We start from the raw sequence: 26,798 nt of genomic DNA, 5'->3' as shown, positions 1-26,798 counted from the left end.
CGAATCACGGGCCACGTGCACGGGGTCACCGCCTGCAGTGGGACAAGTCAGGGCAGTGCTAGCACCAACCGGTTGGTGGACCGCGGATCTCGCCAGAACCCGGCGAGTCCGCAGCCGCTGGACACAACCGCCCTTTTTCATAATCAGCAAAGCCGGCGCCCCGCCTGCTTGGCTGGCAGGGATTCGCGCAGACAGCCTGGATTTCGGACGCTCAAAACTTGCCATGCATCTCCAGTATCAACACCTCCTGCCTCTTCGCCCCAAGGGGGACGTTCACTCCGAGTCCAAGATGACCACGTTGGGGAGCGGGGTGGCCACGGGACCACCCCTGATGGCGCCTCTCCCAGTTTCACCTGTTGCTGCGGCCCCTGCCTCAAGTTACGCTGACCCTCAAGGCCAGTGCCCAGGAGTCCCGCCTGCCAAGCCGTGGACGCGCCCCGCGGCTGGCTAAGCCCTGTTCCCCTTCCGTCTCACCCGCGTGGTACCGGAGTCGCCGGGAGCCTTGCCCGGATTGTACCACTGACGTTCACGACGCATTGCGCGCCGAGGGGGAGCAGAGGCGGGATTCCCCCGCGCTGTGTTCCCCATGCCCGACGCGGCAGAGGAGGAAACTGCGCAATGCTGGGGATCTCTGCCCGCCTTCCCTCAGTCTACTCTGCAGTAAAATGGGCCGCACGAGGGAATTCCGCGTTAATGTATCCTCAACCGCCCCCTTCTCCTGCTTGTAGCCACAGCCTCCAACCTCAGCCTTAAGCTCTTTGATCAGCTTGGGTATCATTACAAACTCCCTAAGACCCACGGCGAAAACTTGGAGGGCACATGGAAAGGCGGTTCAGCGCGCGCTACCCAAAAAACCTCGCTCCGGGCGCTTTAGACACCGCGAGGTGAGCGCGCGGGGGGGAGTGACTGTCGCTAAGTCCAGACACAGCGAGGCATTTTTGTTGGAAACCACATAAGTTCGTTTATAAGGGGCCTGAGAAGCCATGAAGAGGAATGAAACCTGGGGTCTTTGGAAGGAGCAGCAGGGAAAACCCGGGGACCCGGGCTAGCCATCGGCGGCGCGCGGGCTGCACTATGTTTCTGCACTATGAAAGGGCGCACGCCAAGCCAGGGCTGGATAACGAGCTCTCCGCGCGCTTTCACACTCTGGTTGGAGCACGGCATCGGGAGTGTGCCCCTAATCGCCAGCCCGACGCCCGCAAAGGGGGAACAAGAAGAAAAAACCCACGCGATTTGACAGCACCTGTCAGACCTGGCCGACGAGAGTGGCGAGCTCAGATGCCCCTCCTCCAGGACCCTCCACTTCCCCGGGACCCTTTGCGTACTCCCCTGGACTGCGGTGGGAGATCGTTTAAAGTCCTTCGCAGTCAAGACAGCGCACACCCAGATATGTTCCCACGCGCGCGCCCTCCCCGGGTCCTCAGCACAGCAGGGGACATTGGGGTCCGCAGAGGAAGGAGCAGGTTTGTAGAAAGAACTGCGGAGAGCGCATAGGTTAAGACCGGGCCTGCGGTGCGTTCTTGCTCACCTCGTTCACTGGCCTGGATGTAGCGCACAATGTCGTCCAGGTCTAAATCTTTGTTCTCATCGAAATTGTACGCGGTAGTGTGCAAGCCCTCCTCTAGAAAGACCTCGTGGACACCCTCGAGGGTGAAGTAGCAGTTCCTCTCCAGACTGTCGTCGCTGTAGACCAGCGCAGCGCGGCTCCACTGGTGGTGGCGGAACAAGGCGAGCATCATTTCGCCCATCTTGGAGTAGGCGGGCGCCACGCGCGTGAGGTGCGAGTACTCGGTGTCCTTGTGCTGGAAGCCATTGGCCAGTGCCCCGGCCGACAGCATGGGCAGGTCCCAATGAGACGCAAGCCGGGCTACGGGCGCTGCCGCGTACTCGCACACGGGCCCCAGGATGAGGTCGGGTTTGGCGCCCCGCGCCGCCGCCACGCGGTCCACCAGGCTGAAGAGGGCGCGGTTGCCGCAGTCCGAGTCCTCGTAGGCCACCTGGAAGCGGGTGCCGGGCGGCAGTAGGCGCCTCCCGGTCCCATTGCCCTCCACGCTGCGCAGCGCATACTCGATGGCTGGCCGCACCCGAGCCAAGGAGAACAGGTACGAGTCGTCCTGGGGCAGCAACACCAGCACCTCGATCTTCTGCGGCGGCAACGTCTCTCCCTCTCGGCGCCCGCCGCCTGGGCCCGCGACCCCGCCGCCACCACCACCCGTGCAGCCCGCCAGCAACGCCCAGCAGAGCAGGACGCACGCGGAGAAAGTGAGCACCAGCAGGGACGGCATCGTGCCGCGAGCGAGCGCCTGCCCTCGCCGCCGACTCGCCCTCTGCCCCCCACCCACCCCTCTGCTCCCCTCTCCACTCTTCTCCTCCGAGGTCCCTGCGCCCCCTTGGGCGCCCTAAGAAAACAGAATTCCCCCCTTCACTAACTCGTTAAAAGAAAGGAAGAGTCTTTCTCTGCAATGTCACAAGTTAAAAAAGAAAAAAAAAAAAGTTCACCGGGTGTAAACCTGTGCGCCTGTAATATTTATATATATACTTATATATATTCGCTCTCCCTTTATATATGCTATTTTGCTTAGAGGTGGCTTCTTATTTGGGCGTTGCTGAGGTTGCTTTTGAAAGCGTATTTGTAAAAGAAAAAAAGTTAGACTTGTCCAAGTGCTTGTATTTGACGGTGCATCTCCCTCGCGTTTGATCTCATTGATTCGCGCCGGTTCCTGGAGCCATAGCCTGCGTTTAAATAGCGTGGCAGCGGCGGAGCGTGTTACCACACATGGAGCGCCGAGACCGGTCTTGTAATTCCAGCAGGTCGAGTAGGGAGGGGTGGGGAGACGAGGGGGCTGGACCGGGGGAGCCTCTCATTAACATTCTTACATCAGGGCTCCTCCCCGCACCCTTTCCCTTCCCACCCCACCCCTGCCCCTACCCGATTCCTCGCCAGCCCTCCTCCTTTTCCTTAAAGCCGCAGCCGCCCCTGTCTGCGCCGGCTGGGTTCCCCACCACGCCGCGCGCCTCCGCGATCACCAGCTTTTCCCTGCTCGACACGCGGCAGCGCTCTCTCCAGCTTCCAGCCTTCGAATAGGAAATGTGTTTGAAAGTAAAGAATGCGCGCGCGCGCGCACACACACACACACACACACACAAACACACACACACAATCTCGAGCAAAAAATAATAAAATAACCCACAGGATTGGGGAAGAGGGTGGTTCTAGAAATCGGTTGTTTGGGTGCAAAATTCGTAGGTCCCGCTCGCTCTCACCTCTTACTCGGTCTGGCCACATTCCTTCCTGACGCGCGGGCTCCTGACGGGCACCCTACCGTCTCCGTCCGGGCGAACAGAGTCCAAGGTCCCGGCGCAGGCAGCCAGATTGCGGACCCGGGACAACCCGGCGCCCAGCTGGCCCAGGTGTGCCCCGCACCCTCCCTCCCCGGTCCTCCGCCAGCGCCGGTCCCCTCCCTCCCAGCTGCGAGGTTTCGCGCTGGAGTCGCAGCGGTGCGGGGCTCCCAGTGTCTCCGCGCACAGATCCTCCGCCTGCGTTCAGCGAGCAGGGAAGCCAAACTTGTTGCTCTCAAAGGCGCGGCCGCGAGCGTGCGACTTGGCTTCTGAAGGCGGCCGAAAGCTTGAAACACATCCCCTAGGCGTTCAGGTAACTAAATAAAGTGCCAGTCTCCCCAAAATGTTCCTCCGAGCGTCGCCTGGGGAAGGGGGTGAGATCCGCTCCAACGCGCACGCTCGGAAATCCAGTCTCTTCTCACTCCTAGCGGACGTGCGAGACCCTGGGCTGCTGGATCTGTGGTGCCGAGAAGGGTCCTGCCTCGGAGACCCGGTCCTGACACTGGTCACAGCCGCAGCAGCAGTAGAGACGAGGGTGGAAACGGCCGCGAAGAAGTTGGTGGCCAGAGATGCCTCTCCGAAATTCTCTGCGCGGCGGGGCAGATCCGAAAGGAACTGGACCTTCTGAACTTGATAACACACTGAGGTCATTTGTAAAGTGAACGTGCTACATTGGAAGGAAGAATTCAGACACTTAAGTCCCGAAAATTAAAATAAATTGAAAATGTTTTAAAATGTTCTTTCATTTGACTGGGCGTCCCTGTCCACCAAGTCCATTAGTCTTAGACTTACGCCCTCTTTCGGCAGAAACCGGCAACCGACTCGTAACCCCGGTGCCACCGCCCCAGGCGCGGCATTGTTTAACTCTGAGGCGCTGAAGAGCTCTGGCTCTCATTTGTGACGGGGAGCAAGCAAATAGGGGTTTCTGGGGACGCGGAAGCTTCAGACATCAGTGCTCGCCGCGGTTGCTAGCACCCTCCTTATGGTTCTTTCTGGCACCGTGATTGTAATTACAGGTAATGCTTCATCTTCTGGGCCGTTTAGATTTCAGATCAAGCACTGTGATCCCTGAATCTTCATTGTAAGTAGGAGCTTCTAACACCTAGAAGGACTTTTATTTATTTAATAAGAGCTGCTAAACAGTAGCAAAACAGGCGTCTGCAAAAAGTTTAATTCCACAAACAGGGCTATCCATATACGCTGGAAATTGAGATTTAGAGCCTCGCATCAATTAACTCCTTCTTGGTGGAGGCCAGCCGGTTAATGGAATAATAGGTTTAATTTAAAAAAAAAAAAAAAACAGCTAAATCCCCAATTCTAAGGAGCTTAAAGGATCTCAGAACTGGTTGCCAGGAGACGTGAAAGAGCACGGGTTTCCTATTACTCCCCTGTATGCCCTGTGTCTGGGGAACCGCGGCCAAAGGCGATATGATGCTGCATGATGTGTGGTATGGGTTTTTTCTTTCGAAGAGGCTGGGGTTTCAGTGGCACGGGGCGTGAACGCCTCTCGACTCCCAGGCGCTCGCCCGAGGGTCACGAACAGGGCAGTGAGTTGCCGCTGAGTATCTCCACTACTCCGTGGCCTTTAGACCGGAGCTCTCAACTTCCAGCTTGTCACTAAGAGCAGCGACAAGATGAAACTGTGGAGGGGAAAAGCCCCCAAACCAGAGAGCAGAACGAGAAAAGCCAGTGTTACTGCTCTTGCTGCTACCCAAAATACCCCTTAAAAATCTCCAATAAGCGGAAATTAGGATACATAGAGGAAGTTTTCAAGACCCACCAAGTAATATAAGTATATGGATTTTAATGCTACGGATTTGTTTACTTTCCATCCACTTACTTTTTTCGCATGCTCTAAAAGATTACGTAAATATTGTGGAGTCCTACAGCCTTGGGGCTGGAAAAGACCTTAGAAGTCACCCAGCCTCACATTCCCCACTCTCCAAATGAAGAACGGAGGCCCAAAGAATACAAATGACACACCTAAATAACCTATTCATCACCGAAAATATTTTTTCATAGGACTGAATTAGAAACAATGCATGCGCGATCTATTATGCCACATAAAAGAGGGTTGGAGACAAAGCTAACTCCCATTTTAAGGAATAACATTCTTGTATCAAAGTTTTAACTGGGTTTTGAGGACATAGAGTACAGCAAAACTGCAAGTTAGTAACAAGTCATTTTATAATCAAATTTTTGCAGCACTTAATCATTAAAATGAACCAAAACAAGAAAGAAGGAAAAAGGGGGGGGGGGGAGGTAAGAACTCATCCCTTGGTCTCAATTTTTAAATATTGTTCCTTTTTTATTTTGTGAAACACTGAAATGAATTTTAAAATCAGCACTTTTTTTTAACATTCAAAAGAATGCTAAGCTTTTCTCAAAGTGCATCCTTTCTAGCTATGGTGGTTGAATGAAGCTAGGAAAAGTTACAGGGACACTGTAAAATAAAATAAAATTAGCCAATAGAAACTAATAAACATTTTATAGAATCTAAAAATGTTTTCATCCACATCCATAAACCATGATGTTTAAAAAAAAAAAATTTCTATAAAGAATTTAACTGTTTGTTTTCCTGTTCTATGAAAATGAAACCAGCATCTATATTTTATTCCTCTATCATCGGGAAAGATGGCATTCTATAGGGAAGCTCGATATGTGTATTAGCAACGCTGTCAGAAGAAAGTTTTCTCTGCCAATTGTAGCAGTCTGTATAACCCCTTCTTTCCCCCAGAATCCTGACCACAACCTCTATCATAAGAACCCATTCAGATTTTCAAAGAGAACCTCTTCTTCCAGGTAGAGCCAGAACTGAACTCACGTTAAAGAACATTCCCCACAAAGTCTGTAGTCCACAAAGAAAATACCTTCTGGGGACAGAATTGTTGAAAACACACTTCCCCCTAGAGGCAGAAAAGATGAAAATATTATACGTAATTCAAGAACATTTTTGGAATGTAAGAGTGTTGAACTTTTATTTTTTAATGTGTAGTTAGTGTTTTAGAGGGAACCATTGGAGAAGGAGAAAATCAGTGAATGCCAAAAAATTAAATTAAAACTGCCTCCAGGTTTTAGTTTTCCTTTGCAGGGGATCTATTAATTGATCCCTTTTCTTCTATAATTCAACCCTACAATTTCTTTGCCAGTACAATAAAAGATAGTAGTCACATATTTTTTCAATTTATATTTATAATTAAATTTCAGCAGAAATTGCAATTAAATGTTGTCTTGAAGGGATTCTTTTGAAAACAGGTCCAGCAAATTCATCTCCTTATAGTCAGAATTATTTCCGTAATGCTGTTCTCTTGAGTTTCCATTAACCATGATCTTTTTAAAAATTTCTTTGAAGATATTCTTTCTGAGACAAAGTGACATTTAGAAAGACTTCTGGAAAACATATAGCTGGTCTGTGATTTAACCCAAGGACTGGTAACAGATTTTGTATGATTTGCAAGCTACATGAAGATTTCTCCTATCATTGATTTATAGACATATTATTTAATGTAGAATATTACAGTCACAAAAACAAGTATATGCACTTCAACTTCATGCATACCAGTACTAATGACTGTATTTAATTGGTTTATTTAGTTGTACACTGTGTTATTCCAAAAGGGATTTGAGAAGGCACACAAATATATGAAATGGAATTTTAGAAGACTTCCCTCAGGGCAACATTTGCAGACATTGGGTTCTACTTCCTTGGTCTGACTTTCTTCCTTAAGTCTTTACTAATGGTCCCAAGCCTCAGTGATATTTTCCTCTCCTGTCTGAATTTCCACAGCATTCTCAGGTTCTTGGTCACACTAATTTTTTAATTTCCATTCACAGAGAGGGTTGGGATCCAGTGAACAGGGTGCTTATGGTAGAAAGAGGATGCGTTTAGAAGCCTCACAGACATGTCTGTAGGCTATCACCCAACCTATCTGACTTTCAGTTTCCACGCTTTTCTCAATTTCCTCACTTCTAAAATGGAGATAACAATATTGTCTTCATGTTGTAGAAGAATTAGGGGAGAAAAAAAAGAGATGCAAAGTGCTAGTATACAGTAGGAAATTAATAAATGCTTACATTCCCTTCAGTGCTTCATAAAGAGTACTATACCAAGTGCCCAATAATTGCTATGGAATGAATGGATGACTTCAAAACTCTAAATCATATGGCATACGTATAACTTGTTTGGAATTACTTATTGCCTGATCACAACAGACCTTATCTGATAATGTTTCTTTGGTAGCAGTGGCTTCCCTAGGGGAACTCTTTTAGAACTCACTTTGATATTGGCCCTAGATTCTGAACCCCAGATATTTCCTGATAATCCTGAGACATGAGCATGTCCACCATTCTTTCCCCTACATGGGAAGGGCAAAGGGAGCAGGAGCTCACCCTACAGCTGCCCGTCAGCTGGCTCCTCCAGAAACTAGGGCTGCCCCCAGCCTGAGAGAACTAAAGGAGAAGGGGAGACAGGGGGTACGTCGGAGGGTGATAAAAAGAAGGGGGAAAATAGAAGTGACTGTGCAGAGGGGAAGGACTCTGAGGATGAGAGGGAGCAGGAAGCAGATTGCATGAAAGCACAAAGAGGATTGTACTGGCAAGAATGTATTTCATTTCTAGACCTGGATGCTATCATAAATGTTGAGAGAAGAGTAAGATTTACCTTACTGGGCTATAAAATGTTAAACCCCAGGCTTAATGTTCTTGTTCAATTCAGCAAACCCTTTTAAACATCTAAAGTGTGTCAAGGAATGTGGTGTTCTATAGCTTGAACATATTGTATCCGACATTCATTTGTTTTGTTTGGGATACGATTTTACCCATTATATTTAAATCTGTGTGATAGCCAATAATGTTTTAACAGTCAAATATGCTATGCTCACAAATTTCAAAATATCTTATAAAAAGCATTTTCCTCATCATATTCTGTCACAACATTGAGCAGTTTGTATTCTAAATTAATCAGCATTTAGAATATAAACTGTTAGAATATAAACTCCATGATGGCTGACATTTTTTTTCTTCAATGCTGCTTTCTCTCCCTGCAGAATGATATACTAAGCACTTAAAATTCTGTCACCAGTGATTAATCCAAAGAATGCAAAGATTACTATAAAAAAGGATTTAAAAGAGAAACGATGCAATAAGAGGAAAAAAGATAATTCAAAGGGAAATTAAATCATAATCCAAATACAAACTTTTAAAATCACAATTATCAGAATATTCTGATATGACCATGTTAGATTTCTCATTATGCAAATAATATAAGAAGCCAAAGATTCTTAATACCAACTCTAAAAGGTCCTAGCATATTAATTTATCAGCACTTCATCATTCATAATTAATTCTTGATCATTGCCTTCATAATGAGAACAATACAGTTTCCTTAAAAGTCTGTGCATTATGTTTTCTGAAATGCTATATAGGAATTAAAGGTGCTGAGGAAAATATTTGTTACTATCATGTGCAATGTTGTGAGACACAGTATTTTATTTCTTTCCAGCAAGAACATTCCTCTTGGTATTAAATCCTGGATAGCTGATGCATGGGACTAAAATAGAAAAGCATGCCATGAGGAAAACTTCAGGAAAATTCTTGATCTTTGCCCTTTCATATTCTTCGTAATCATGTTATTACATCAAATTTCACCCTGACATTAATGGAGAAAATGTTCCATCAAGCTACATTGTTACTTTTCAATTGTTGGTAACCCCTTTGACATTAAATGTTCTTCCTCATTCTTCCCCCATCCTAAAAACATATTCTCTTTTCAGCCTTTGTATTCTTGTTCCCATTACTAGCTGGAAGAAATAGTAAGAAATAGTAAGGATTATTTTAGCCTGAATCCCATTGCTTTGCAGGCTCTTGGTAGTCATGGGATAAGACATGGAAGTGACTTTCTACTTGTGCAATTTCTCAAACACACATGTTTGTAAGTGTACAAATTATCTCAAATTACAAATCATTTTTGTTCTAGTGAATGACTTTGGGTTCTTTTTTAACCTCAGGTACAAATTTTTGAGTTAGCCACTTCTTTAATTCCGGGCACACTCTCATTATTAGTCTGTGCAAGTCTCTTCTTTTATTTATTCCTCCTCTCCATTCCTCTCCTCACATTCCTCTCACACCATAGCATCCTGGCAATGTGTTTAATATATGCTGTGGATATTTCTGTATCATTGAAAAAGGGCATTTCTTTTGCATGTATGTGTTATTCACACATTTCTTATTTTCACATAGACTAACATGGATAGATCTTAACACTACAAAGTGAGAAAATCACATTAGTTTTGAATGATGCATACTATTCTACCATATTTTACTTATTCCTTCTCCCAGCTTTTGACACCTTTGTTAACTGCCAGCTGCCAGGAAGATCTTCATCTGTGACCCCTTAGAGACTTAAGTGAGGATTTCTCTGGAGTATAATATACCCAGGAGTGGGGTTGCTGGGTTCAAAGCATATGTGTCCTTTTCTTTACTTATTAATACTAAATTGTTCTGCAGAATGGCAGTGTCAGTTTATACTCCCATCAGCTCTATATTGAGGGTTTCCCTACGGAAAACTTCTTTATAGTAAGAATTCATTGTGTCTCTAATGTCTGTCGAGTGTGTGTCCATTACCAAAGAAAAGGGCCAAACCAGTTTCCTAAGATCCTTCTGACAGCTCCAGGCTTTTTTCTTTATAACTTCAGAGGCTGACCTCTAGATGAAAAGAGAGTTTGAACTGAAGTCTTGAACCTTACCGTTTGATTGGTCTGATTTAGCTCACCTACCTCTTCCTGTCAAATACTGTGGCCAGGGCAATCACAGGGGATAACTGAATATTTTATTGCCCTAAGTGAAATCCTAGTGTTATTACTCAAAGAGGGAGAAATGGATGCTGAATTACCCAAAACAACAAATGCTTATTAGAGAGGATACGCTTAAAACCACAGCCTTGTAGTTAGGAGGTATGGCCAACCCATAACCCTAACCCTGATCCCGCAAATAATTTCAGATGGGAGGTTCTCCTGGAATCTCACCCAGGATTGTTCATGTGGCTACAATAATCCAGAGCTTATCTGGGGTTGGATGATCCAAGAGGGCCTAACACATGCCTGGAGAATAGCTGGGGCTGTCAGTTGGAAAGTCTTAGTTCTCATCCACGTGGCTTCTCCAGCAAGACAGCCTTCCTCCATCCCAAGAAAACAAGCCTCCACTGGAAAGTGCCTATCAAGCCCCTCACAAAACATTTGCTGATGTCCCAGGCAGGTCACATGGCCAAACCCAGAGTCAATGTGGGAGGATGCTACATAAGAGAGTGAGTACCAGGAGCCATGAGTAACTGGGGTGTCATGAAAGGAACATTCCACAGCATACTGCACTGAAATGGATAGCTTCACTGAGAGTCATCTAGGGAAAGAGTATGACTCCCAGGCTAAACACTGAAACCAAATAGGACAAGCCCAAAGAAACATCTGGTTCTTCTGACTTGTGTCAGCCCAGAGTATAAGGAGGGAGCACCAATATAATAGGTCCTAAGAAGTCAGCTCTACATGGAATCTAGAGAGAAACTCAAAAGTACAGACAAAAATATAGGCAATGTGGCTTTGAGCATTTGCCAACTTCTTGGAGATGGATAGCATCTACCAAACAGGACTTCTGAGTCATGGAAATGATGCATGGCAGAGACAGCTAGTTGCCCATCTAATATCCCTCTCCCCTTTGTCCTTATTAACAGGAAAAATAGAACTGTATTTTATTCATGGCAACAATCTACTCATCTATAAAACTATATTGATTAGCCTCCCTTGAAATTAGGTATGGCCATGTGACTAAGTTCTGGCTAATCAAACATAATTGGAAATTGATGGGTAGAACTTCCAGGAATGCTCTTTTAAAGGTCCTTGGCTCTTTCTCTTCTTCCTTTCCAGAACAGGCAAATGATGCCTAGAGTTCCGGCAGTCACTTTAGACCATGAAATGACCTTGAGGATGGAAACGCCATGCTAAGGATGGTTTAGCAGAAAAAGAGGAATCTGAGTTCCTGATGACAGACCTTCAAACTTTTACAAAGGTGAATAAACTCATATTTTAAAAGTCTTCCTGTGTTCAGATTTTGGCCAATACATCTGATCCTAATCCTAACTAATACACTCAGGTAAGTTGAGTAAATAGTATTATGTAAGTTGAGCAGTTTGTGGCTTCTTGAAATTTGATATTTATTTTCCTTTTGTTCTTTCCCATTATGTGGAAAAAGTCTCTTAAAGTTCTATCCTTGTTTCAATTGTACCCAGGAGGTGTAAGGGGAGAGTCTGTATACGGACCAAATGTAATTCACCAAGAGTTAACATGGTGGTGATGGTAATAACAAAATGAGAGGACACATGGGGGACATAATTAGGACCACAAATTGGCCTCCCCACTTCACTTGGACTCTTCATCAGACTTAAACATTAGAGGTTCTAAATTACTAAAAGGAGCAAATTTTCTTTATAGACTCAGAGAGCCATCAGATAAGCCTTGAAACATTCTTTAAAAGATGAAGACAGTAGGACAGAGAAAAGAGAAGACAAAAACATCCAAAATGGGTAAGAGCATAACCATGAGCTTTGAGTCAGAGTGAGTATGTTGTTCCAGTTTGTTAATGCTGCCCTTTCACAAAACACCAGAAATGAATTGGCTTTTATAAAAGGGGGTTTATTTGGTTACACAGTTACAGTCTTAAGGCCATAAAGTGTCCAAGGTAATGCACAAACAATCAGGTACCTTCACTGGAGGATGGCCAATGGTGTCCGGAAAACCTCTGTTAGCTGGGAAGGCACGTGGCTGGTGTCTGCTCTGGAATTCTGGTTTCAAAAGGGCTTTCTCCCAGGATGTTCCTCTCTAGGCTGCAGTTCCTCAAAAATGTCACTCTTAGTTGCTCTTGGGGTGTTTGCCCTCTCTTAGCTTCTCCAGAGCAAAAGTCTGCTTTCAAAGGCTGTCTCCAAAATGTCTCTGTAAGTTGCAACTCCTCTCTCAGCTCCTGTGCATTCTTCAAAGTGTCCCTCTTGACTGTAGCAAGCTCATTCCTTCTGTCTGAGCTTATCTAGTGCTCTAGTAAACTAATCAAGGCCCAAGCTGAATGGGCAGGGCCACACCTCCATGGAAACTATCCAATCAGAGTTATCACCTACGGTTGGGTGGGTCACATCTCCATGGAGACACACAATCAAAGAATTACAATCTAATCAACACTAATAAGTCTGCCCACACAAGATTGCATCAAACATAATGGTGTTTGGGGGGGACATAATACATTCAAACTGGCACATATGGTGTGTGGGGTAGACTCTGAGGATTGGGACTTACTGGGAGGAAGGGCTCCTCTTGAGAAGTCATAGGAAGCTGGTTTGGACAGATGGAATAGAAGAATATGGAGAGTATTTAATAAAATTCTGGTGGTTGGGTTATCTCCCAAAGTCATTGAGCAGAGCCTAAGGATTTTTTGAGTGGGGGAAATAATGTGATGAAACTAATGATCTTTAAAGGTCAGTCTGGTGTTGATATGAATGATGGGTTATTTGCTGAGGGAGTCTGGAGGCAAGGAGAGCTTTTAGGGAGTTCTTATAAAAGTCCAGATATAAAATAATATTTTACTGGAAGGACTAAGGTGGTAGCAATAGGAGATGGTAGGAAGAGAGGGACACTAGGATATAGTGAAGGAAGAGTGATTAGGACATGATGACTAAAGAATGGAGTGCAGGCATCAGTGACTTTAAAGTTCTAAAAATATAACACTAATATCTGGTTTCTTAAGAACTTTTTTCTTGAAAGCTAAACAATTATAAAGTATTACTGAAAGCTATTACAAAAAGCTTTAAGGAAAAATTTCCAAATATTTAGGTTAGGCATCACAATTAAAGTGCATCTGAAAACAGAGGCAGTTAGTGTACTCTAAAAAAAAAAAAAAAAAAATAGAGATGTTCAACCTGAACAATCTCTCTAATATCCTGTCATGGGACCGTATAACTTTTTGCAAATTTACAATCCTCTCTATGGAGCAAACCAAGTGAAATAGTTAAAATCATAAGCTTTGCTAAATGCAGTTTGGTATCCTGACTTGAGTAGAAAATGGACATTAATAGAAAAATTAATGGAATCCAAATAAAGTCCAGAACTTTGTTAATAATAATGTGCCAATGTTAATTTCTTAGTTTTGGCAAATGTACCATAATTATTTAAGATGTTAACATTATGGGAGACTGGCTATACAGAAACTCTCTGTACTATCTTTGTGACTTTTCTGTCACAAAACTTTTCTGTGTAGAACTATTCTAAAATTTAAAGTTTATTTTTTAAAAACCATAGATTTTAAAGGCAATCAGACCTATTTTGAACTCTAGCTCTGCTTTCTTAGCTGAATGAATTTGGGCATATTCTCTCAGCCTCACATTCCTCAAAAATGAAAGAGGGGTGATAGTACTGACCTCATGGTGTTTAATGAGATAATGATGGAAAGACCTTAAAAATTTCATGCTCAAAAATAATACATAAGTAGCAAATTGAATATATTTATCAGGAAGAAACAATTATTTTGGAATGTGATTTATATGTCAGCTACCCAAATGAACAAATTCCATTTTTTAAAATAAACTTTTTAATTTGAGGATAGCTTTAGATTTACAGAAAAGTTACAAAGATATTACAGAAAATTTCTGTGGAACCCACACCCAGTTTCCCCTAGTATTCAAATGGTACATTTGTCACAGTTAATGAGCCAATGGTGACACATTGTTTCTAACTAAAGTCTATGTTGTATTCAGACTTTCTTAGTTTTCACCTAACATCATTTTTCATTTCCAGGATCCCCTCCTGGATATCACATTACATTTAGTCATGAGGTCTCCCTAGGCCTCCACTTAGCAGTGAAATCGTCTCAGACTTGCCTTGTTTTTGATGGCCTTAGTTTTGAGGAGTACTGCTAAGGGATTTGTAGAATATCCCTCAAGTCATTCAATGGGGAAAGAACAGCCTCTTCAATAAACGATGCTGGGAAACTGGATATCCTCATACAAAACAATGACAGTGCATCCCTACCTCATACATTTTCAAAAATTAACTCAAAGTTGATGAACAACCTAAATATAAATTTGAAGAAAATAGAGGACCTCGCATCACACAATGGATTCTTAGACTATATACCAAAAGCAGGAGAAACAAAAGAAAAAATAGATAAATTAAACTTCATCAAGTTTAAAACTTTGTGCATCAAAAAATTTATCATGAAAGTAAAATGACAGCCTACACAATGGAAGAAAATATTTGGAAGCCATGTATCTGATATTAATCCAGAATATATAAAATCCTACAACTCAACAACAAAAAGACAACCCAATTTAAAAATGGGCAAAAGACTTGAGTAGATATTTCTCCAAAGAAGATATACAAATGGTCAAAAGGCACATGAACGGATGCTCAACATCATTAGACTTTAAGGAAATGTAAAATCTAAACCACGATGAGCCACCACCTCACACCCACTAGAATGGCTATTATTTTTTAAATGGAAAATAACATGTGCTGGCAAGGATACTGAGAAATAGGAATCCTCATACTTTGTTGGTGGGAATATGAAATAGTGCAGCTGCTGAGGAAAAGTTTGGCAGTTCCTCAAAAAATTCATCATATGACATAGCAATCCTACTTCTAGGTATATACTCAAAAGAATTGAAAGCAGGGACTCAGACAGATATCTGTACACCAATGTTTGTAGCAGCACTGTTCACAATAGCCAAAATGTACAAAAAACCAAATGTCTATCAGCAGATTAATGGATAAACAAAATACACACATTAAATGGAACATCATTCAGCCATAAACAGGAATGACATTCTGATACATGCTATTATATGAATGAACCATGAAGACATCACATTGAGTGAAGTAAGTCAGATACAATGGGACAGATAATTTTATGATTCCATTTACGTGAAATAGCTAGAATATGTAAATTCGTAGAAACCAAAAGTAGACTACAAGTTACTGGGTGAGGCAGTAGGGAGAAGGGACTTAATGCCTAATGGGTGTAGGGTTTCTGTTTGGGGTTATCGGGAAAGTTCTGGTAATGGATGGTGGTAAGAGTGGTGCAACATTGTGAATGTGATTAGTCTCACTGAATGGTATGCCTGGGAGTGGTTATATGGAAAAGTTTATATTGTATACATGTTTCCACAATTTAAAGAACAATAGCAGCTAAAGAGATAGTGACAATAAAATGCAATACATGATCCTGGACTGTATCTAATAATGGAGGAAAAAATTCCCAAAAGAACACTATTGGGACATATGAAAACTTGGAATATAAATTGTAAGCTTTATATTAATGTCAGATTTCTTGAACTCGCTAACTGTACTGAAGGTGATTACATAAGTGACTATCCTTGTTCTTAGGAAATGTATCTGGAAGTATTAAGTGTTCAAGGAGCAGGATGTATATACAACTTATCCTCAAATGTTTAGTAAATGTATATGGAGAAACAGCAAATGTGACAAAATATTAAAAGTTGTTGGATCTGAATATCTGGTGGGGGGTATGTTAAAGTTCCCTGTATGGGTTTTGTATCATTTTTACAGCTGCCCTGTAAGTTTGAAATTATTCCAGAATCAAAAAATGTCAAGAATTTAAAAAATATTTACATGCAGCTGCATTCCACTCAGCAAGAGCTACTGAATCAGAATCTCCAGCTGTGGGGCCCTAGACAAGTGAATTTTGGAAAATCTCCCCAGATGATTATGACAAGTGGCCCCAGTTAAGAATCACTGGTACTAAAACCACTGAGAGAAAGAATCACTTAGACAAAAAAATATATATATAATAGGGGGGATAAAGAGTATAGGATGTTTTGGCTGTTCTTTTTTATTTTTATTTTTTTTTCTTTATTTTGGAGTAATGAAAATGTTCTAAAATTGATCGTGGCGATGAATGCACAACTATATGATGATACTGTGAGCCATTGATTGTATACTTTGGCTGGAATTTATGGTATATGAATATATCTCAATGAAATTGCATTAAAAATAATAACATCATAATAAGTATTTAAGTCCTAAAAGGCATAAAATAGGTTAAAATTATGGAACTGTGCTTCTGAAGAAAACTTCATCATGTATCATTTGACAAAAAAAGGCATTTACCCCAAATTCTAAAAAAATAAATATGTTACTGTGTCACATATTAAAGCAATTGAGATTATAAAGGACCTGGAGACCATATCATATCTGGAGTGTGTGACGGCTTTTGATGTGTCAACTTGGCTTAGCTGGACTACATTTCCCAGAATTCTTTTTTCTCTTGTGTTTTCAGTTAGAGAGGACTGAGCACCAGGGATATTCTCTCCTGCGTATTGGAGGAAGAAGAAAGACAGTGGCCATTTATAGAATATGCAAGCTTTCTCCCAGTTCTTCAATCCAACATGAATCTAGATACTGCTATGAAAGAATTTTACAGATATGATTAAAGCCCCTGATCAGTTGACTTTAAGCTCATCAAAAAGGAGATTATCCCAGGTGAGTTGGAAACTGGAGTCTAAGGCCAAGAAAGAGGGCTTAGACCCTTCCCTGGAGAGTGGTCCAGCTTGCTTATGCTTTTCACTCCTCCTGACTACCTGCCCTACATACTTTGGACCTGCTTAACCAGCCCCTACAATTGCATAAGCCAATTCCTTGTAATTAATCCCTATATATTAATCTATCTATTTCTGCCTCCCTGGTTGCACCCCAATTGATACAGGCTGGCTGAGAGAACTGGGAATGTTTAGCCCGGAGAGTTAAAATTGAAGCTTTGCCTGGTAGCTATCAAATATTTGAAAGGCCCTCACGTGAAGGAAGAAAGAATTGTAGAGACGAGAGGCTAATGGTTAGAGTTGAAGTGAAACAGATATTGGGCCCAATGAAAGCAAGAACTTTCCAACAACTAGAGTGGAACCATGTGTGTGTTGAATGGAGACACTTGTGAGCGCTACTGGAGGGGAGATATCTACCTTGGTAAAGGTTGCATTGGATGACCTTGGAATTTCCTTCCAAGTCAGAAAAGCTTTAATCCTAAAATTTCTTGCAAAACACAAACAATAAATCAAGCGAACTTCACTAAATAAACAACTGACTATGATAATGGTAGAAACAATATGACTGAGGACACCTTAGTTGCCCCTGGTCTAGGTAGGGTTTGAGGTGGGAAGATTCCATATTCAAATAAGTCTTCTATGTCATCAGAATTCCCCCAAAAGAAAACTCTTTAACTTCTCTTTTAAGATGAAACTCTCCCTGGTAAGAGTTACATATTACTCCTTTGTTAACCTTGTTGCAAATTATCTCATGAGTTGGCTTTCTTCCATGACATAAGAAGCTGAGAAAATGTTGCTGAGGAAATGGAAAACTTCCTGAGAGTTTAAGTGATAGACTTAAAGCTGGTGGGGGAGGCAAGGCGCCTTGAAAAGTCAGAGAAGCCTGGCTTTTTTCAGCATAAACTGATGGGGACAGGCTTTCCCCTTTGGAGTGCCTATCTTTGCAATTGGGTAGCACAATATCTTCTGAATCCAATGGAATTGGCTTCAACTACATACCCTCTGCCTCAAGCCAGACAATTCTTTTCTCAGGGTTTCATGGTGCTGGGGGCCTGGAATGCTGGTCTGGAATGATTAAGAGTCCACTTTGCTCTAAAAACAGGTTGAGATGTTAGAAGCATCTCCATAGCAGTTCCTCTGGCTGGAATCTATGTTTATGAAAAGAAAGTGGAAGATGATGGCTAAATGCCAATACTAACTCCTTTGGATCAAGGCATCTCAAGTACAAGCCGTTTTCTTTTCTTTTCTCCTTTGATGGAAGAGAAAGCCCAGTAGGAGGGAGCCATGACTAATTCTCGGTCCTCAATATGAAATCATAATAAAACTAGCATCTCTCTTAAGCTAGCTCTCCAAGTATTTTTCCCACCCCTTCCAAATAATTTTAGAAACAAGATCATTTTCCTTTAGAAAAAAAAAAATGCTTCAGCTCTTCGTTTTGGATGCTGGTTAGAAGATGGGGGTGGTGGGTGGGGCAAACTTTTAAGGAAATGGCAAAGTCCTTTACCCTCTCAGTAGACTGCACCTGCCTACAATTCAATTTTGTAGTGATAGAGGTTTTTCCAGGCAGCATTAATTTTCTTACCACCAATACCAGAGTGTTTGATAATTTTGACTTAAGGCACACCTCTCTTTATAGATTCAGTGGCTTGGTATACTTTCCAGAAAGAATACCTGAAGTAGAAAAGAGAAGCCTACAAAGGCAAGGATGCAAAGACATTGTCATGCTGAGAATAGAAAACTTGGAAAAGTTTTGACAGGAACCTTATGACAGAAAGATCGGTGAGCTTTCTTGGAAATGATGTCTTAGGTTTGAAATGAGACCAAAAGCTTAATGATGGTGAGTCCTGCAGGAATGCATGGAGTTCTTCAGATTTGGGGTCTGAGAAGATTGTTTTTTCCTAAGAGCATTGACCAGAACACTGGGGAAAAAAAAAAAAAAAAACTGGTTCCCCATGGGCACTGAGTAACTTAATGTGAGCATCTCTCAACCAATATATTTCCTATGATAGCATGGGAGTTGCTATCAGGACACATTACTCTTCTGTTTATAGGGACATGTTTTTTGGTTGCACTAAGTCTGATTCTGGCATAGCTTAACCAAAATGATAATTTCTTCATTAAAAATTTAGTTCTTCACTTGTTCAAAATCATATTCAACCACCAAATTTGTTTTTGAACACCTTTTCTATATTTTGAGAATTTTCCATCTTTTAAGTCTGTATATACCAAAGTAGAAGCCAAAAATTGACTTCCTCAGCCTCTCTTGCAGCTAGGGTGTGAGTATGTGACCAAACTGCAATCAATTGGTCACACATACGTGAGACTTTCTTTTGGAAGCGACTGCTGGGAAGAAGCAGATGTCATGTGAAATCCATTCTGGTGATGGGGATATCCAGCTTCTAGAAGGAACAGTGACAGAGGTTCTGGCTTCTAGTGCCTACTCGCCTAAGTGCAGGCTGTGGTATCACTACCTAGTGGCCATAACACTAGGGATGGCATGAAGGGACTGGTCCTCTATAATTCATTCGGTCAATGATCCTGGCTGCATCCAAACCTAATTCTCTCCCTTTCTAGAGATACCATGAGTTGCTGGTATTCATTAACAAATTCCATTTTGGCTTAATCTAACTAAAGTGGTTTTGACTTTTGTAATCAAGAAACACTGATTTATATACCATGAAAATACTTATACCAGTACTGGTAAAGAGTAAACACAGAATTAATATCCAGTTATTATTATTATCCACCTCTTTGCATCTTAGTGCAGAAAAAGATAGTCACATCCTCCAAAACTCATTTCAAACATGGAAATGGAGGACTTAGGAAGGAAGTGACTTTTCTGAAGTTGCACGTGGTTAGTAGCAGAATTGAGACTAGAATCCTGATCTTCAGATTGTTCATTGCTCTTTCCAAACTACCAGAAGTTGCCAGCCTTTTGGATTTCAAGGACCAGTAAAATTAGGAGGGGAAGAAGGAAGAGAGGGAAGGAAGGAGGCCAAAAGGGAGAAATAAAGAGGGAGAAAGGATGACAAATTGTTGCCTGCTTTTGTTCCAAAAGAGACACAACAAGAACTCCAACAGTTATTTTCTATTGCCACCATTTTCTAAAAGAGAGAACACCAATAGCCAAAAGTAAGAAGGGTCCTCTTATTTAGCAGAAGAATATTTTTACATTAAACTCTGTTTTGCTCTTTAAAATGGTCGGAATGATCTCCTACCATTCAGCCAGCAATGATTGTCTGCTCTAAATAAAACTGATACCAAGAGAACAAATCCATTGTCTTGACTGTTGAGCATCTGCATAGCTATTTGTAGATCTATAGCAAAGTCAAAAGTCTGAAAATCAAAATGCTTCTGATTTACAAATACCAGAATCCTGACAGAAAAAATATATTTTTATCCTAAAATATTGCCTTTATATATCAAGGAAACAAGACTGATGAAAGTTTATTCTTAAACAAATTGGGAAAAGAAATGACAAAAATGTAAGAGTTCATTTCCCTCCAAAGGGAATAGAAGTTTTACCAAAGAGATCTGCAGGGGACAAAACTAGTGCACTAGTGCTTCCTGGGCCTCTGAACTGAGTCCTGGGGGAAGAGAGTAGCTCGTACCAAAGCCAGGTATAGGTTTGGAGCAACCCAAAGATCAGGAGGGCTATTGCTTGGCTTCTGGGTTATATTCGGGGAGACTTCAAGCTTGAAGCCCCACATCCAAACTGGTGTCTGAGGAGCAGAGCAACAATGGTGGTGGGAGAAGCCCAGGCAGATGGACATGCGGGGGCCTCACAGAGGTCTGCCTGCCGCTGGAGAGGTGGGGAAAAGCTGAATGGGTGCCCTGCCCCAAAGGGACATGCGGAAGCAGCTAGAAGGGCTGGGAGACACCCAGAAGCCTCACAGAATGACAGGCAGGTGCTGCCAATGGCTGGGCATGGACTCCATAAGTCCAATACAATATCGGACCTTCAGAGGCTGCAGTGGATCCAGTGAGGTCAGGCAGGAGGGACTCCACGCAGCTTAGGCCAGGGGGCTGGGTGAGGCTGACTCGCTTCCTGGTGCCAGGCCACATAGACAGTCCATCCCCCACCCCAAAGAAGGCTCATCCTCCAAAGAAGGGAAGTTGCTAAAGGAGAGGGCATGACTGTGAACTGGCTGAGTTTAAATCCTGAAATAACAGTTTCACAGAATTTGGAAATGACACTGTTAATTTGATTTAGCTAGATTAAGTTTTCAACTTCCACCTGAGCTAAATTCATCAATTTTTTCCATGTCTTATGTTGTATCCGTTACACTGAAAATAAAGGTAGGTTGGTTGACAATCTGTTAGCTGAATGCTGAGGTAATATCTACTTATACTGACATTAATCATCAGGCAAACTGAAGGTAAACACTGGCAAAGATCCATAGGTAGGAAAGCTTATAGCTTATTAATATTCATATGGGGATGCCTCGCAGCTAATCCTTAACCAAATTAAAAAACATTCTGAAAAATTAAATGTTAGAAGTTACCTTAGGGAATGGGACTAAGAGTGGAAATAGATGGGACTGAGGAGAGTTATTTTTAAAAGTAAAATTATGTACACTGAAAATAGTAATCCCCTTTTAGTGGAGCTTAAATCTGACCATTGCTTCTTTCTATGGATTCTTTAGGCTTCAAGTCTGTAACACACCTTCAATTAGTACCAGCAAACTGTCAAGAAACAACAACTCAAAGGATGAAAACAAAAAAATTCTTCTGGAATCTCCTCTTCACATCAATAAGGACATCAAAATGAACTCAACACTAACTTTGCTCCCAGCCTGGTCCCTACAGCAACCTGAGATGATTATTTTGTTACAAAGGCAGGCTTAATTTTCCTCATCAAGGAATTTGCAAATTGATCTCCTGATTCTTTTCTAAGATTTTTCCCCTATGTGAAAGTCAAAACTAGAGGTGCCTATATTCTGAGGTCAAATTTCTCCTCAACTCCATCCTTAATGGAACACAATATTTATGGATTTCATATTTCACCCATGCAGGTGCCAGAAAGTTCTCAAAATGTTAGCTAACAGTATTGTAACATCCTAGCTCAGTTCTCTCATGGGATAATCACACCTCACAAATTGGAAGGCTCAAAACCTATTACAGTTGTCTTCCTTCCTATCTTTCAGATTAATTTTCCTCTATATCAGTCAGTTGATGGCAGGAAATGGAAACCACTCAAGGTATTTCAAACAGTAAGGACTTTAATACAGAAATATAAATGTTTTAAAAATTATTGGAAGTTGCTTTGTATTAATGTTAAACTCCCTTTATATCCCTACCAGTCTCTTTTCACACAATTCTCATCTTTCTTATAGTTCACTTTTATGCAATCTTTTCAGGTGAAACATCTGTCTGTAAATTCCACCAGTATTTACTTGTTCAGTAGACACTTACTGAGCCCCAGCTCTGTGCCAAGCATGGTGCCAGAAATTGGAAAGTGTTTCCACTGCAGAAAATTCTAACAGGTGGAGCTAGGAAGCCAAACTAGCACTGTAACAGTTCTGGAGAACACACTTAACTTTAGTTATAATTCCCAGTCTTCACAAATTTACCTTATTATAATTATAGGTGATCCTCATTTTAAGAAAACAGATATGTAAGGTCCAGAGTGATTGTACTATTTAAAATATACTATTTACACTACAATTTAAAAATTAGTGGAGTGACTGGAGGAGTAGCAATGGAGACTGCAACTAGGCTTTTGGCCTTAAGCTCATACCCCCACAATTGCAACTTTGAGGTCAGGGAACTGCTGACAACTTTTACTTCCACTGCCAATGTCATGGCTGCCCCTTGCGTGCATATCTGGTGACTGAACAGTGAAACATGAGTCTGGCTCCTGCAAAAACTCATGCCTGCCAAAGCCCACCATCATGTAACAGCTGCCACAGGGACAATGGCCTCTCCTTCCCTTCCACTTTCCAAATTTCTCCAGAGTGCATCTTACTGACAGAATGTAAAATGTATCCAGTACTCTAGTAGCAAGGGAATCTGGGAAATTTAATTTTTGTCCTTCCCAGCCACTGCCATGTATGAGGAACACAGAAGGGGGTGAAATGGATACAAATTCCAACATATTATATCTAGGCCACCCTCCATTTCAGAATAGTTCATAGTTTGATAAAGCTATTAAGATGCTGTGAATATTTTAACAAGCAATATGAAAGGATGCCATTGATATTTAAGTAATATTCCTCCCCCATGGCCTTCACCCCATTCCTGACCCTTACACAATTTCTAATCCTTACCTCATTCCTAATCCCTTCCCCATTCCTGACCCTCACTGCATTTCTGACCTTCATCTCATCCCTGATCACATCGTCACACCACCCCAAAGATTCATTTGTTATCTGAACTTCACCCCATCCCTGTCCCTCCATCTTTGCCTGAGTCTCATTCTATTCCCATCGCTCCATCCACTTTCATTCTTTTTTTTTCTTTCTTTACTAATGCATACTACAATATGTCATGGCATACCATCTCCATATTTCTTTTCATTGTTCACATTTTGACAAATCACTGTTAATTAGAACATAATATCATTAAAAAGGAGAAAATTCTATCTGTTCTATCTCAGTAAAGATAAAGCTGCCAGATGAGTTTTATTCCTAACCTCATTGTTAATGATGTGGGAAGCAGAGTAAAGACTAAACTTTCTTTTGAAAGTTACAACATTTCATATGAAGATCATCAATTGGGACCCAGATGTCATTTTTAAAGAATCACTTTTCTAACCATAACCATACATCAAGATAGTCAATAAATTATAAACTGATAAATGTAAAAGATACTCAAATCAATGTCCTTGAAGGTCAGGTGAAGGTAATGAGCTCTTCCCATCTAGCAATAGATAGAATATTTATCCGCTTAGGATTTAAAGCCAAATGAAAGTTCTTGGCAGATATAACTTTAGGAACTAATTCTATAGAATACATCTCAGCCATATAGATAATAGATGAAAACACTGCAGACTTCTGGGATTTGCTTATGCTTGGGCATCTTCCCCAAATGGCATTCTGCAGCAAGGTAAAATATAGATACTGATTTAGTATTTCTGATGTGCTTTTAGCTATACCATTAAACAAAATGAACTGTAAGGTCTGCCCTAAGTTTTTCATTCACTGTAACCTTTTCTCTCTGTTTGCATTTATTTTTTTAATATTCATTTTATTGAGATATATTCACATACCACGCAGTCATACAAAACAAATCGTACATTCAATTGTTCACAGTACCATTACATAGTTGTACATTCATCACCAAAATCAATCCCTGACACCTTCATTACCACACACACAAAAATAACAAGAATAATAATTAAAGTGAAAAAGAGCAATTAAAGTAAAAAAGAACACTGGGTGCCTTTGTCTGTTTGTTTGTTTGTTTGTTTCCTTCCCCTATTTTTCTACTCATCCATCCATAAACTAGACAAAGGGGAATGTGGTCCTTATGGCTTTCCCAATCCTATTGTCACCCCTCATAAGCTAAATTTTTATACAATTGTCTTCGTGATTCATGGGTTCTGGGTTGTAGTTTGATAGTTTCAGGCATCTACCACCAGCTACCCCAATTCATTAGAACCTGAAAAGTGTTGTCTATATTGTGCGTTAAGAGTGCCCACCAGAGTGACCTCTCAGATCCTTTTGGAATCTCTCTGCCACTGAAGTTTATTTCATTTCCATTCACATCCCCCTTTCGATCAAGATGTTCTCCATCCCACAATGCCCAGTCTACATTCCTCCCCAGGAGTCATATTCCACGTTGCCAGGGAGATTCACTCCCCTGGGTGTCTGATCCCATGTAGGGGGGGAGGGCAGTGATTTCACCTGCCAAGTTGGCTTAGCTAGAGAGAGAGGGCCACATCTGAGCAACAAAGAGGCATTCGGGAGGAGGCTCTTAGGCACAATTATAGGGAGGCCTAGCCTCTCCTTTGCAGCAACAGTCTTCCCAAGGGCAAATCCTGTGGTAGAAGGCTCAACATCCACTTTTATTCTATCCTTCACTCTTTGACCACCACCCCACCCCTCACTCTTTAGGGCATTGGTCTTTTATATATATACATATTGGTCTTTTATATACGAGATTCTGCCCTACAGATTTTGGACTTGCCTTTCCAGCCCCCACAATGGCATGAAGCCAATTCCTAAATATATATATATATGTATATAATATAAATATAAATATAAATATAAATACAAATATAATACATACATATAATATAAATATATATATATATGTATATATTCTACTGGTTCTGTTTCTCTGAACACTAACTGATACAGATATCCTCACCAAGGATTCTAGATTCAATGTGCCAGCTCAAGGAGCTTTGCGTGGTTCTAGTGGTTTGCTCCACTATTAAACTATGGTGACCCCCATTAAACAAAGTCGTGGTGGCACAAATTACCTATGATCTTATGGGGTATGGCCCCTTATAGCCAGCTGATGGAGGAGCACAAAACTGAAAATGACTAATGCTGTGCTGCAGCCTATTCAGGGGTGACCCTGAAACACAACAATGAGGGAAGTACTCACAATGGCTAGAGCTTTGGGCCCTGAATCTGGCCATCTACTTTGCATACAAAGAGCAGTGACTTAAGGTAAGAACATATATGGACTGCTGTCCATCCCTGATAAATTTGAACTGTTTCTGATCCTTCTTCCTGACAGGAATGGAAAAGAAGACTTTCACCAGGCCAGTGACTACAAACCATGTACCTAATAAGGCCTTGTTCATTTGCTTTAGCAAAGAAAACATCTGGCAAAGTAGTTGCATTTAAAGATGCTACTTTGTTGAATTTTGATTATCTTCTGTAATCTTCCAGGATCCATCTAGTTTTTGTAGGAGCCAACTTTGTTAATTAAATGGGAATAGGATGAGGACCACCATACCTACATCCTTTAGGATGTGCTATTTCCAATGAGGCTGTGACATTATTTTGGCTTTGGCAGTAGGCAGGGTTCCGCAATAAACCAATTTAAGAGCTAGGGAAATGTAACTGGGTAGATCTATAGAACCAGCAGGCCTACTGTGGAATGGACCTGGATCAGGACTTCATTTATTGCATGACCTTCTATTTACCCCCACTCTAACACTGGGCCACAAAAATGCTTTGAGTCCCCAGGTATCAACGTCAACTTGTACTCTGTATCCAAGAGTCCTTAAAATGTTTGGGTATTCCTCTTTCCCCAGTAACTGGGGAATGACTGTAGGAATCATTACCATATACACTTGCCATGGTGTTGCATAGTTCCTCCTCCTGAAGACATGACCTTTCCTTATGTGGTTCTGCATCTTAAAACCAGCTCCGGTCTGGAAACTGGGCAAGGAATCATGACTTTTTATTGGGCTGGCTGCATTCAGACCTTTTTATCATCTATCCTTGATATTTCTTGATTACATAAATCATGAAATATCTTATTGCCTGCCCATCTTTCTTGCCCCTAGAGAAAACATTTGTTCTATTAAACAATACTCTGGCCTTCTTTTACATCAGACCCACACCCACCCCAGACCACTCTGATTTTGTAGCCTTAGTGCTTCTAATGGCTTTATATTGACTTTATATTTGATTTGAGGATTCTATTATCCTTATTGTTATCAGGAATCCCAGGTTCATATCAGTACCTCCTAACATCAGCCCTGACCTACAAGGACAGCTACCAATGAGTGTCTCAGCAAATCTGGTATTTAAATCCACTCTAGCATGCCCCCTTCTCCAAGCCTTTAGATCCATTTTTCCACTGTCTGCCACAGCATACTGGAATTTCTACTTCTCTCGGTGTGGGCCTTCCCTTTTTTCATACTTCCAAGGGTCATCCTAGCAACACTTAGCACCATCTTCCAGGATCATTG

At 41.9% G+C, this 26,798-nt stretch overlaps 1 protein-coding gene and 1 long non-coding RNA gene across 5 annotated transcripts in view; one reads left to right on the top strand and one right to left on the bottom strand.

Annotated features, from left to right (window-relative positions):
* Window positions 1-3,425, bottom strand: part of NPR3 (natriuretic peptide receptor 3) — a 62,384-nt gene extending 58,959 nt beyond the window's left edge. For 2 of the 3 annotated variants that reach the window (XM_037798994.1, XM_037798995.1), the window contains exon 1: window positions 1,529-2,341. In XM_037798994.1, coding sequence (XP_037654922.1) covers window positions 1,529-2,285 — 757 coding nt within the window. In that variant the 5' untranslated portion in view covers window positions 2,286-2,341. Of the gene's footprint in view, window positions 1-1,528; window positions 2,342-3,264 lie in introns of those variants that run through there. The other variant, XM_037798996.1, reaches the window with a different exon arrangement.
* On the top strand, window positions 2,763-22,341 carry LOC119506106. 2 transcript variants are annotated; one of them, XR_005210922.1, is made up of 5 exons: window positions 2,763-3,652; window positions 11,253-11,394; window positions 11,817-11,908; window positions 16,663-16,865; window positions 21,568-22,341. It is a non-coding gene; the product is annotated as an uncharacterized LOC119506106 (long non-coding RNA). The 2 variants fall into 2 exon arrangements; XR_005210921.1 differs by lacking the exon at window positions 2,763-3,652 and adding an exon at window positions 4,251-4,355.
* The last annotated feature ends 4,457 nt before the right edge of the window (window positions 22,342-26,798 follow it).

Source organism: Choloepus didactylus, chromosome 11 (genome assembly GCF_015220235.1).
Source record: "Choloepus didactylus isolate mChoDid1 chromosome 11, mChoDid1.pri, whole genome shotgun sequence".
NCBI classification, from domain to species: Eukaryota; Metazoa; Chordata; class Mammalia; order Pilosa; family Megalonychidae; genus Choloepus; species Choloepus didactylus.
Note: the sequence above shows the minus strand (reverse complement) of the source record. Positions and strands in the feature narration are given on the sequence as shown.